The sequence below is a fragment of the Clupea harengus genome, chromosome 12 (assembly GCF_900700415.2).
Source record: "Clupea harengus chromosome 12, Ch_v2.0.2, whole genome shotgun sequence".
Classification (NCBI taxonomy): Eukaryota; Metazoa; Chordata; class Actinopteri; order Clupeiformes; family Clupeidae; genus Clupea; species Clupea harengus.
Window position 1 is genome coordinate 17,121,711 of NC_045163.1, and position 14,232 is coordinate 17,135,942.

Sequence of the window (14,232 nt, forward strand, 5' to 3'; positions counted from 1 at the left end):
GGAATTGAGTTCAGGGAGGTCTATGGGGGTGAAGGATTCTAGGAGTGCACCAGGTTGTGGGGGTGTTACAGATGTAAAGGCCGAAATATACTTCTAAGACTCCGTTACTCCGTGGTCACGCAGTTGCCTCGACGGACTCGTTTTCATTTATGGTTCTCCGACGGTTGTAGGTGTTGTAAAGCATTGATACTGATGTATTGATGGATTGACGGAGTCGGATAGTTAAAAAATTTGGGAGGTGCACATCAGGCCACGGAGTGGCGCTCGGAGAGGGTTTGAAACGTCGGAGAGGGCTCTCCATGTCTCTGTGTGTCCGTAAGTAAGTAAGTAAGTAAGTAAGTAAGTAAGTAAGTAAGTCTTTATTTATATAGCACATTTCGTAAAAGAGTTGCAGTTCAAAGTGCTTTACATAAAATCAATAAAAGCAAGCAGCAAGAGCAATACATGGAGTAAAATAATGATCAACATCGTATCAGAACCTGATGTTCCGATAGGCTTCTTGGATTACTAAAATCATGATCAAAGGTATAAAAGTAATAAAAGTAATAAAACCCCTCTGCCTGGTCTTTAGCTCAGTCGGAACCATAGTGCCGCTTCATCGATTCCACCTCACCCTGTTAAATATTTTCCCCAGTTATTTTCCCGTAAACGGACGACCATAAATTGCGCTTAATCATGTGCATCCTGGAAGGGCTACAGGGTCATGGAGGGAGAGGAGACTGTTCATTTTTCTCTTATTGTTAAAATGTTGTTATTGAAAAAGGTCATGAAATCATTACTGCTACAAGTTATAGGAACAGAAGGTTCAACTGTATTGTGGGGTTTTGTTAGTCTAGAAATGGTGTTAAAGACAAACCTTGGCTTATTTTTATTATTTTCAATCAATGATTAATAGTAAGCTGATTTCACATCAGAAAGTGCTCTTTCATCTCTAACAAGACTATCCTTCCATGCCATACCTTCACTTGAAGGACAGAATCTATGTTCAAAGGTAGCAGTGAACCGACTCCAGTCAGTTCACTTCAGAGTCATTTGAAGTGATTCGCTGATGTAAACAGTCGCGATTCACAGCGGCAGGGCTTGGAGAAGTTGACTTTCTATCCACGTCATCCCTAGAGACACTGTCTACCAATTCTGAGCTTGGCAAGTAAGTTGCTAAGCAGGTAAGATACTTAATATACTTTTACCGTTTTCGGGAAAGCAAATGCAACAATACGAAAGAAGTTTTCGTTTTTAGAAAGATCTTTGATCATCGTGTAGGCTACATAGTAAGGAACACATGGCAACATTTTTGCCATCTCTCATTCTCGTTTTTTCGGAGTGTCATCTGTGTATTTAACGGTTGATTGCCATGTTAACCTTACACGTATTCATCCATGCATGACAGGACAGCTGAGGGCCATTTTTGTGTCATGTTTATCGCAGATGCAGGTTGAAGCCTTAATTGAACATTTTCACCTCGCCTGCACCATATCTACGTCTCAGTACTTCTTTGACACAGTTTGGCTTGGCGGGGCGGTACATATCCATTGAGTAGTAATTTAGTGTAAGAGGTGCTTGCTTGTCAAAGTGTTTTCCAGGCAAAGCTCTGAATCTATCTAATCAGGTAGGCTACACCTGCTACTTGAAATATCAGTAACAAACAAGGTTGAGTGGGTTGCGTTTTGTAGTTGCAACATGCAGCAGCAGTAGCCATAACTGGCATGGGGCCAACTTTCTGCGTGCTCGAAGGCTGCTGGAACCAATGGATTTGAGCATAGCGTTGGCTGACTTAGACTGTTATGTCAAATATTTAACAAGGGTCAAAGCAAAGCGTAGGACTTCTCTAGCATATTGCTGAAGTTCGCGTTAAACGTTCTAATTGTATGCTTTGTGTTAAGACGAAAGACGAGCAACGTGGCGATATCTTTGACCGTGGCTGCTTAATGGTGGCCCTAGCCTGCATTTTGTGAGAGACGTAAAAAAAATGCCTGTTGGTCTTGCGCCCAAAGATAGCCTTAAACGAAAATTCTGACTTTCAGAAATGTAAGGTGACAAGGTCAATGACACTGCTGCTACGACTGCTGCTCACGGTTGTATAGCCTTTTTCACTCTGGCAGGGGGACTGCCAATGGAAACTAGCCTTTTGGCTATAATTGGGTGCATTTACATTTTAATGTTCATGAATGTACAATGTCCCTCTTGATCAAATAAACAAATTGATTGATTGATTGACTTACGTTACGTCTACTAAACAACCAAATAGAATACAGGATGAAATGACGTACTCATCAGCGCGATACTGGCGCCAAACCCAAGATTCTGCAGTTCTAATCATCATACAGTCTACATGCATCAAAATGTATTTCGTACGTTCGTAAGTTTATTATATCCATGTCGCACAGTGTGGCTTGCAATAAACGTATTTATTACTTATAATAAAGATAGCTGAAATCTCACCTTCTGTAGGCGCCTTTAATCAGGTAATGTTGACACATGGTTAGACTCAGAAACCCGTGCTACAGTAAAGTTACCATTGACGATCCGGGTAGTTTTAAGTAGATGATAGACCGTGCCAAAGAGCATTTAAAGTTCACTCTGTAAACACCTTTCAAACAGTGTAGTTACGCTGTATGGACGCCAAAGTCAATTATACATGTATTTTGGCTGTATCAGTGTTATAAATGTGTCTATTTAGCCTACAGGTTGTTACAGTTGCAGTATTACATTTGCGTAAAATCGCAGTTTTGGTAAATCTAGTAGTCTGATAGGGTTGGGTTAATAGTGTTTAACAATGGTGTTGTTAGTTTTCAGACATTGAGGTTTCCAAGGATACTGAAGATATTTGGTAGCCTAAATTATGCACACGCTGAAATTCGCGTGCTTCTCTGAAGCACTTCTCATTTCCTGTTCTAAGAAAAGGTTAAGTGCTTTAAAATGAAGAATGTTCTCATCTTTACTTTAATCCTGAAAAAGCATTTGGTTGTTCAGGTTCCCCAGAATCAACGGGGTTATGTTTAGACAAAGGTAGCTGTAGTTTTTTCCCCTGCTGGGACAATAGTTTGGATTTGAACTTCACCAGGCTTAATCTCTTCACTCGCCTCCCAGGTTTCATTCAAAGCCATGCTCACACATTCATGACTAGGTGTATATATCTTGGCTTTAGCTCAGATACCAGTGCCAATCATTTTAAACCAGCCTTGTGGTGAACATTTTGGCCTACCTTGAAAACTAATTGAATTAGATTCAGAGAGAGGCAGGATGAGACAGTATTCAGTACAGTATGTCCCAATGTAGTTCTACTTTTAGGAGAACATGTAGTTTTTCCTCTGAACCCTAGGTGATGTTGTTTTAATGGTTTTTAAGCTATGAAGAACTCTTCTTGATTTCCACCACAAAAAAAAATCCCTGTTTAGAAAACAATTTTAGAAGATTGCATATGTTGCTTCTATATAAGGTAGAAAGTGGTAGCATGTTGATGTTGAACAAATCATGCATGCCATGATAGGATATATTTTATAGACTATATATTTGACTAAATAGACTATAGATTTTGTAGACGATATATTTGAAATCACGTATCTGTAAGCAGTTGTCCCAAGGTAGGCTTCTATGTTGGAAGTGTTTTGTTGAGTTTGCCTTTCTTGTTTATTTTTCCAGCCCTAGCCTATTGATGTTGCTAGCCAATACAATGTCAAAAAATATAAGGGCGTATAGTGGGAGTAGTTGATGCAGTTCAGTATTTTATAAATCACATTTGATGCAGGACTAGCCACCTATGACCCTTAAATGCATTTATGCTTTAGCTTATGTGATGCCAAAAGGTTGTGCATTGTGACATTCTGTGTCGCCGTTTAAATCAAACATTGCTACACATTTACAGCAACAGGGAAAACACAACACATTAGATAAGATTAGATTTGATTCAACTTTATTGTCATTGCACAGAGTACAAGTACTGAGACAACGAAATGCAGTTAAGACATGCTGTCTGAATTAATCTATTAATCTAGGGACATTGGAGAGGTATTTTTGTCGCCACTGGCAAGGGACAGTCACAATATCAGGCTAAATTTTCACCATCATCTAACTGTAGACCTAGTTGTTGAATGCTGTTATGGTTCACCCTTCAAACAGCTTGCATTGTGCCGTGATCATTACCATACTGGCTTATTCCTCTTCTGCCAAGCTTCTGGAGACTGGGAGTAATCTTGTGAGCCAGGATTTGGGTATATACACAGGCATTCATTGTGCCATCTATTAATGTAATCTTCCCCAATACCTTTTGTACTCATGCAGCCCCATATCATCACACTCCCACCTCTGTGCTTCACTGTCAGGACTACGCATTCACTGTGGTAGATCTGATCAGGTTCATGCCAAACATGCTGTACCCCATCTGAGCCGAGCTAATTTATCTTGGTCTCATCGGACCAAAGAATGTCCTCACAATATTCAAGGCTTCTCTTTGTGTTCTTTAGCAAAGTTTAATCATGCCGTTTTAATGCGGAAGAGCGGTTGGGCTCAGACGGGGTCCAGCGTGTTTGGCGTGAGCCTGGCCAGGACTACCATGTTCGGGTCATTTTAAAGAGCAACATGAATGAATGGCAGAACATCTCTCCAGAAATCTGTGCAACACTGATATCCTCCTATGAAGTATTTAAAAAAAAAGTTTAGTTTGTGGGTGTATATAAAGTTCTTTGATTTTGTTTGTTTGTGCTTCATTGGCACTTATCTATTGTGTCTGTGTGTGTGTGTGTGTGTGTGTCTGTTTGCAGGGGCCATGGGCATCTTGGGTACCGCCGTGAGCAGGATGTTGAGATGTCGCACCCCCCTGCCCCCCCTCTGCCGTGCAGCCAGCCGCTGCTACAGCAGCACCACCTCCGACTCCTCTTCAGAGCACCAGACCACTGAGAAGAGTGTGCCCTACGAGAAGACCCTCAAGCAGGACCAGGCGAGCATGCGGGGCCCCACCAAGCCCCTGCCCCGGTCCGCAGATGCAGTGGTGATCGGAGGTGGCAGCCTGGGCTGTCAGACTATCTACCACCTGGCCAAGATGGGCATGACTAATGTGGTGCTGCTGGAGAGGGACAGACTCACCGCGGGCACCACCTGGCACACGGCAGGTCAGTGTGTGTGTGTGTGTGTGTGTGTGTGTGTGTGTGTGTGTGTGTGTGTGGGAGAGCAAAAGGAAGAGTCAGAGAAAGAGAGTGTGTGTGTGCGGGGGGGGTGAAAGAGAGTGTGTGTGTTTGTGTGCGGGGGGGGGGGGGGGGTGAAAGAGAGTGTGTGTGTGTGTGTGTGTGTGTGTGTGCGAGCTAAGGGCCTGTGTGTTAATGTGGCAAGGGCACGTGACACTTCTCACCAGGGGTGACGAGCCTTATCTCGCCCACAGGCCTGTCTTTGTTGTTGTAGATATTCATTACTAGCATGCAGGAGTATACCGACTCCGCTCAGCCAACATATGTCAGTCCTCAGAGGAGCAGTTCTGTCTGCTTGGGACACAGTGCTGCACTCACACCAGCTGTCTGAAGATAAGCCTGCCCACATCTGTTTTAACAACTAAAATGGTTTAACAAGCAGTGTAGTGTAGTGTATGGACAGTATGTTCACAGTGTGTGTGTGTGTGTGTGTGTGTGTGTGTGTGTGTGTGTGTGTGTGTGTGTGTGTGTGTGTGTGTGTGTGTGTGAATGCTCAGGCCTGCTGTGGCAGCTTCGTCCCAGTGACACAGAGGTTGAGCTGCTGGCCCACACGCGTAACGTCATCAGCTCCGAGCTGGAGAAGGAGACGGGCCTGGAGACTGGATGGATCCAGAACGGAGGCCTCTTCATTGCCTCCAACAAGCAGCGTCTGGACGAGTACAAGCGCCTCATGTCGGTATGATGTATGCAAATACACACACACACACAATCCAGAATGGAGGCCTCTTCATCGCCTCCAACAAGCAGCGTCTGGACAAGTACAAACGCCTCATGTAATGCACATGCACGCCCACACGCGCATATAGCTGCATACATACACACAGACAAACACACACACACACACACACACACACACACACACACACACACACACACACACACACACACACGAACAGAAACACAAACACGAGCACACACCGGTTATGTCTTTATAAGAAAACACCAAAGCAATATGTCTTTTGATTAGCTGATTGAACCTTATACTGCTAAAAGTTGCAACCAATCATGAAAAAGCTCTCTTAACATAGCTAATTGCTAGGTGTGCTTCTCCTTCATCCTCTGTTGGAAAGTAGCAACATGGGAATGTCAAAAGAACTCTCGAATGACCTAAATACTAAGATGATTCGTCAATATGAATTAGGAGAGGGATATCGAAAGTTATCAAAAAGGTTTGAGGTGTCTATCTCCACAGTCAGAAATGTAGTAGGAAAATGGAAAGCCACAAGAACAGTCCTTGTGAAGGAAAGATGTGGTGGACAAAGACAAATATCTGAAAGGCAAAGATGGTTATGGTGGTGTGAATAGTCACAGACAAACCACAGACCACCTCTAAATAGCTCCAAGAACATCTTGCTGCTGATGGTGTCATTGTACATCGTTCCATTGTTCAACGCACTTTGCACAAGGAAAGCCCAATGGAAGGGTAATGCATAAAAAGCCTTTTCTTCGTTCTCACATCTGAACAAGCCAGAATAATTTTGGAATAAAGTGCTGTGGACAGATGAAACTAAGATAGAGTTATTTGGTCACAACCATAAGCGCGTTGCATCACGGAAAAAGAACTTGCTGCCTACTGTAAACTTTGTTGGGGGGTCCCATCATGCTATGTGGCTGTGTGGCTATCACAGGTATTGGAAAACTTGTCAAATTTGAGGGTCGCATGGATTCCACCCAGTATCAGCAGATTCTTGGACGGGCCGGGACATACTTGTGCTTGATTGCAAATGATCAAAAATGTATTTGCAAACAGAAACGGGTTAAGTGTCCTGTTTGACCTGTCTGACTTGGCCCCGATTCCAAGAGGTTGGTCTGGTACAGGTTATCTAATCTTTCCAGATTCCTTCAGAGTTGCCTTGACCTTTATGTTAGCCAATACCTCTTGATCTGCTACCACACCCTGCTGCTAATGCAGTGTGGCAACACTGATGAGTGCTGAAACTAAGGAGTCCTGAAAAAATGGAGAAGAAAGAGTGGTAATGTAAGGTCAGGAGGAGGAAGGAGGGTGAGACAGGGCTGGGCAGAGGGAGAAAAATGGAGAGAGAGAGAGATATAGAGGAACAGTCTGTCCTCTGGAGCAGACCGTATTCTGGAGGCCGTCTGTCTAATCACTAAACCATGCAGCATAAAGCAGGGGAAGCTGAGGCTCCTCCTAGCTCCTCCCCTGGACACACAGCTGCTGTGACTGGCTTCATCTGCCTAGAAAATAACTTAACAGTCTTACTAGTCTTACTAGTCTATACATCACTCCATAGTCATGCACCTGTATATATAACAGATATGCTCTCAAAGTATACACCCAGTAGATCCCTGAGTTGTTCTTGCTAAGTTCCAAAAGCCAGGACAAAGAGACATGTAGAAGCAGCTTTTCTATGCCCCCAGCGTTTCTATGCCCCCAGCCTTTTGAATACCTAAGAATGGCTGAAACGGTGGGAACCTTTAAACATGCACTTAAGACATACCTCTTTAATCTCGCCTTTCACTCGCTGTAATATTGATCTGTTTATTTATCTCTGGAAAATCTGTGTCTCTTTACAAGTGTTTATTAATTTGTTTGTGTGCACAGCTGGGGAAGGTATATGGCATCGAGTCCTACGTCTTATCACCGGCGGAGACCAAAGATCTCTACCCGCTGATGAATGTGGATGACCTGTATGGGACTCTCTACGTGCCCAAAGATGGCACAATGGACCCAGCGGGCACATGCACCGTCCTGTCCAGAGCAGCGACTGCCCGCGGTGCCACGGTAACGAAGACCCTTCTACTACCACCACCACACAGGGCAATAAATTACAATATATCATGAATAAAATAAAACATGCAACACACACTGATACATCATAAATACAATATAATATGCAACACACACTCACAAACTCATGCCTGCCCCTCACAACTGTGTTAAACTTAGCATGTCACGCATTATGTCACAAAGGAAAGAGGAGACATACAGTATATACTTATACTAACAGTGTTTCCCCTAGGTTTACAGCTTTGGGGGGGGGGGGGCGCGGCGCGGTGTGCGGCGCGGCCACCGACACAAACGCTTAAAGGAATCATGGTGTTCATGTGTTTCTTTTAATGACAGCAGTCAATATAACAACTGAACAATTATTTTAACTGTACATTGAACTAAACATCGGAACATGTCTTTTTATGACAATTATCCCCAAAGTGTGCAGCTTTTGTCACTGCAGTTTACCTTTTTGGCCTTCTGGAAGAAAATGTTTGGCGATATTTGCGGCCTAAAATTCCTGATTTCGCAGGAGCTTTTCCAAAAAGTTCCGATGAAAGTTATTTGTAGGTGTTTTTTGCAATGAAATTGCCGAAAACAAGTGAAAGTTGGGATATAAAGTTGCGAATTTTCCTCTTTGTAATTATAATTGAATTATTTGTTGAAAAATAACTGATTAATAAACAAACATTAATTCATCAAGAACAAAACGATTGAGAAATGGTCCTCTTAATAACCTCACCAATATGCCAAACAAAAGATTACCAGGACTACAAAAATGTAGCAGAATAGGCTTTACTTATCCACAACGAAGTGCACATGTTGGCATTACAAAAGGACCATCAGTAAGACTGAATAAAATGTTATGAATGTCTCAGCCTTCATATGACGAAAAAAAACTATGATCTGTCTCGTCATCTAACGTCCGACCTGTGTTTCTGCCGTTCTCATTCTATGCTTATCAATCTGTTTTGCTATCCTTGTTTATTTATTGTATCCGTATAGGTGTTAATGTTCAATTTCATATATTAATTTAAAGTCATCCATTCTTCAACACTAGCTGCTACCTTATCTTCAAACAGAAAGTAACGTTAAATCTCCATGGCAACAGCTCTTGAGGGTTTGGGAAATAATCAAATGTATTGCTTCCTTCATTATTCACAGCAAAATAAATAATGTTCATTACATGTCATAGATGTATTACCAGACTCTATGTAAAAAGGGCCACGCACAACTCGCGGAAAATGATAAAAAATGGAAGCCAGATCTATTTCTGAATTTTCGGTGCGGACATGGGCGTACGTTCCGTTTCCACGTCTGTTGTAGCCATTCTCATTAGGCCTCTTTCTCGACCCTACCTAGGAAAAGATCGCTGGATTCATGAACTTCTGGAAATGTGTTTTTTAAAGCTTAAGTGTCCGTAGCTGTGCACTGATTCTTAAGCCCAATTCTGTCCGCTGGTGGGAGCGTGCTCACCTGTGTGTGCGCGCACGTGTCTGTGTTTGTGCGCATCGTGGCGGAACTCCGCCATGCGTGATTCATGGGTACCAAAGACGTCACTTCCGTGAAGCCTGCCGCCATCTTTGTGTCCAACTCTACCGTTATTCCCATTGTATTTGTAACCAATAGTAGCTAGTTAGTCATATATATTAATATATAGTAATAATATAATAATAATATAAATATAATAATAGTATTGTTTTCTATTGATAGGTTCTTAAAATTGAGACTTTTCAAAAGTAGTATTGTCTTATTCTAGTGGTTAGTTAGTTAGCTTTCATAGTTAGCCAACGAACAGAGTCATGACTACGAACACAGCACATCTGAATGAAGCAGAAAGACAACGATATTTAGAAAAAACATTGATTATTGGCTGCGATCCATATTTATTACCGTCAACTTTATTTTGTCCCTTAAAGTCTGCGAAACGTCTGCCCCAACTGGCTGACATATATATTTATCTTGTACACAATCCATCCCCATACACCGGAGATAGCCTGAAGGCTTTCAAAAGTACAGATGCATATCAATATGCAGTTGCAGGATGGGTGAACTACACCAAGATATGGCATCTGGAGACACAAAATATGTATGTCATCACAGGACATTTTAGTAATTCAAACAGCGATTATCAACCGATTTATTTTAGTGGTGGTTAAGAGTGCCAATGTGGGCTAGCAAGGTGTAGCTAAGACCTTTAGTAAAGGGCTTTACAGCTCGATAACTATTAGCACTCTAGCTTGCTCAGGAGAGTTTAGCTCTGATAAGACACAGCAATTATTCACGATTGTATCAACGTGCTGCATTTCACTTAACATGTCAGTCATTCCCAAGCTCTGAACACAAAATCAACATGTCCGTGGATAGTGGTGCAGGAAGATACAAAGTGTTGACTGCACAATCTGAAGTTAGAGGTTGGCTGCCAGTTGTCTCTTCTAATTTGCAGCCAACCATTTATTCCACCGATCTAAATCTTTTGGTATACAATTAAATTGTTTCTTTGGGTAATTTTCGCGACTATTGACGCATCCATCAGCACAACATAAGCAGGGCATTTTAACTTTCTGTGGGTTGTGACCGACGCTCAACTAGACTTTCGGACACAAAGATGGCGGCGCTTAAACGCAGTGACGTCACATGGTACCCACGAATACAGAGAGCAGAGAATTGTAATCGCGCGACCATGTAGAGACAGAAATTTCAACGCTGTCGTGTAAATAAGATAAATAACATAAGGCCATTTATTTTGTTTAATAAAATAACAAGCTATAGACCTGTTCTATAGGAAAGGTAATCTTAAATGACTTCCGTTGTGATCTGGCGCTTTATAGAAAATAAAATTGAACAAAATTAACTTGACCTTCCAGGAGGGGCGGGGGGTGCCGTTGGGGGGGCGGGGCGCCCCCCTAATATAACGGTAGGGGAAACACTGTACTACTAGCAAGACAAGAGGAAACATATATACTTATACTACTAGCAAGACAAGAGCTAGCAAGACAAAAGGAAACATATATACTTATACTACTAGCAAGACAAGAGGAAACATATATACTTACATTTACATTTAGTCATTTAGCAGACGCTTTTGTCCAAAGCGACGTACAAGGGAGAGAACAGTCAAGCTAAGAGCAATAAAAAAGCATGGTGTAACAATAAATACTACTTTACATGAGAATTAGAAAAACAACAACCTAGAAAAGAGGAAAAAGAAGTGCAGGAATGTAACTGCTGAAGTGCAAGTTAAGCGCTAGTCAGGTGCCAGTTAGGAGGGGAGGTGCTCTCTGAAGAGTTGGGTCTTCAAAAGCTTCTTGAAGGTAGAGAGGGACGCCCCTGCTCTGGTAGTACTAGGCAGTTCGTTCCACCAACGTGGAACTACAAATGAAAATAGTTTGGATTGCCGTGCTTGCACGGACGGCAGTGCCAAACGACGCTCACTAGACGAGCGCAGCGTCCTGGGTGTAACATTTGCCCTTACAAGAGCATTTAGGTAGGTGGGAGCAGAACCAGTAAGCACTCTGTAGGCAAGCATAAGTGACTTGAACTTAATGCAAGCAGCTACTGGCAGCCAGTGGAGCTCGATGAGTAGCGGGGTGACGTGTGCCCTTTTCGGTTGGTTGAACACCAGACGCGCCGCCGCGTTCTGGATCATCTGTAGTGGTTTCACCACGCAAGCCGGCAGGCCCGTTAGGAGGGCGTTGCAGTAGTCAAGGCGGGAGCTCACCAAGGTTTGCACCAGCAGCTGGGTGGCATACTGGGTTAGGTACGGCCTGATTTTGCGGATGTTGTATAGCGCAAAGCGGCACGACCTGGAGACAGAGGCGATGTGGGCCGTGAAGGTCAGTTGGTCATCAATAATGACCCCGAGGTTTCTTGCTGTTTTGGATGGAGCAAGAGATAAAGAGTCAGTATTGATCTTGATGTTGTGGTGGATGACCTGTTTGGCTGGGAAGACCATCAGTTCCGTTTTGGCCAGGTTCAGCTGAAGGTGGTGATTTTTCATCCATGTGGATATATCAGCGAGACAGTCCGAAATCCGCGCCGAGACCGTGGTGTCCTCAGGAGGGAAAGACAGAAACAGTTGAGTATCATCGGCATAACAGTGGTAGGAAAAACCATGCGAGCGGATGATAGGGCCCAACGAGGTGGTGTAAATGGCAAAGAGAAGTGGTCCCATCACCGAGCCTTGGGGCACCCCAGTGGTGAGGCGGTGAGGTACAGACAGCTGACCTTGCCATGACACGTTGAACGAGCGCCCAGTGAGGTAGGATTCAAACCAGGAGTGCGCATTGCCAGAAATACTTATACTGCTAGCAAGACAAGAGGAAACATATACTTATACTACTTGTAAGACAAGTCAAGGCAAGTTTATTTATAATTGGTTTATTTACACATTGGTTATTCAGAGTTGAAAGGCAAATGTATTCTATTTGGATACAGTCACTTTGGATAACAGCATCTGCTGAATGCTTAACCATAACCATATACTTAGGTATAGACACACACACACACACACACACACACACACACACACACACACACACACACACACACACACACACACCTCATATTGTCTGTCCTTTGATCCTTAATTAAGGGCAGTCAGGCCCACAGAGATGTTCTGAGCCAGGAAGTGTAAATGCTTAAAATAGAAGCTTTATCCTGAGTGTAGCTAATAGGGGCGCATATTACTAATCTGCCAGTCCAGTGAGCTCAGTGGCTGCCACTGTGCCTGGCCTTTGAACATGCTGTAATCAGGGCTTTTGAAAGCAATTAAAGATGATAAGGACAGTTATTTCCATAGTCACTGTTGGATGTTTGTGCATGTACCTTGTGTGTGTATGTGTATCCCACTTTTTATACACGTATTTCTTTGTGTGTGGTGTTCTCCGTTGACTAAAATGTGTGCATGGCTGTACCATTGTTTGTACATGCGTGCGTCTCTGTGTATGTGTGTGTGTGTGTGTGTGTGTGTGTGTGTGTGTGTGTGTGTGTGTGTGTGTGTGTGTGTGTTTCTGTGTGTTTGAAATGTGTGCGTGTGTGTAATGCTGTGTGTGTGCCCATCCTGCCGCAGGTGATAGAGAACTGTCCGGTGACGGGTGTCCAGGTGAGCACTGATGACCTGGGGGTGAAGAGGGTGAGGGGAGTGGAGACACCCTTCGGGACCATAGAGACATCCTGCCTGGTCAATTGTGCAGGTCAGCATTGGACCAGGGCATACACACACACACCCACACACAAACACACATACAGAAGCATTACCACATTAACATATGCCTACCCACACGGACATGCTTGTGCTTGCTTGAGCATTCTCAAAGATATGTAAACACACACACACACCTGAAACCTGTCAATCAAACAGCAAAACCCACACCAAATCGGCCAAACTAAGCTTATACTCAGCCTTTCACTTAGTTTGCATTAAACACTCATAAAACACTTTTTGTGAAACACTACACACATAGTTCCCCTGTAAGACACAACAAGCAGACATTGAACATCTATGTGCCTTACTAGAGCACTGCCCTTCAAAAATGCAACACTGTACCAGTTTCATAGGAGGACATTGGTTGCGATTGGTTGGGTACAGTCCCAGTCTGTTTCCATGTATCATGCACACATACTGGCTCAATGTAGTTTTTCTCACACTTCTTACATAGCCCAATATAAAATGCTGTGTATGATGTGTTCCCATACTCTATACCTATACTCTAAACGTTGAGATACTGTTTTGGTAATGCACTCTACTGTAAAGGTCTTTGTTACTGTTACGACCCTTTGCACCCTAAATTCCCTAGCATTTATGTGTTGACTAAATATATTTGAGTTTGCTGTAATGTTTTTAGCAAACTATTTTGAGTTTTGTACACGCTAGAACTGAAAATCCAAAAGGTGCACTGTGTGATTTTGACCAATTTATAGTGTTTTTAAAAACTGGAAAAAATTATTGAAATTTGTTAAAATACTGTATTTGTGTATTTATGTATTCATTCAGTCTGTTGTAACCTTTTTGTCAGATTGTTCTATGAAGTGCACTGAAATACTGTAACCTTACTTTAACAAAGACAGGTGTGTTTAAGCTTCATCACACTAGAGTGTAGTTAGTGATTGAAAAGGTCTGACAATAGGAAGAGTGTGTTTGCCATTGGACACAAAAGTTTGATTTCCAAAAAGGGACATGCAGTGTTTCATTTTGCAAGAGATTCGTGGTTTTTGCATTTTGTTTGCAAAACTTGTGTAAGCAGTTGTGAAAAATGTCTTGGGTCAAGCCATGCTCTTATTGTGTGGTAATGTTTGAACAGCACACTTTCCTCCCCTTTACCC

General features: G+C 42.8%; 1 protein-coding gene across 2 annotated transcripts in view; it reads left to right on the forward strand.

Moving 5' to 3' along the window:
• Positions 1–1,025: 1,025 nt before the first annotated feature.
• The window catches only part of sardh (sarcosine dehydrogenase), a 64,826-nt gene continuing 51,619 nt past the window's right edge, over positions 1,026–14,232 (forward strand). The window contains exons 1-5 of one of the 2 annotated variants that reach the window (XM_012834134.3): positions 1,026–1,163; positions 4,758–5,105; positions 5,675–5,853; positions 7,741–7,920; positions 12,980–13,103. In XM_012834134.3, the coding sequence (XP_012689588.1) occupies positions 4,763–5,105; positions 5,675–5,853; positions 7,741–7,920; positions 12,980–13,103 (826 nt within the window). In that variant the 5' untranslated portion in view covers positions 1,026–1,163; positions 4,758–4,762. The remainder of the gene's footprint in view (positions 1,164–4,757; positions 5,106–5,674; positions 5,854–7,740; positions 7,921–12,979; positions 13,104–14,232) is intronic. The other variant, XM_012834135.3, reaches the window with a different exon arrangement.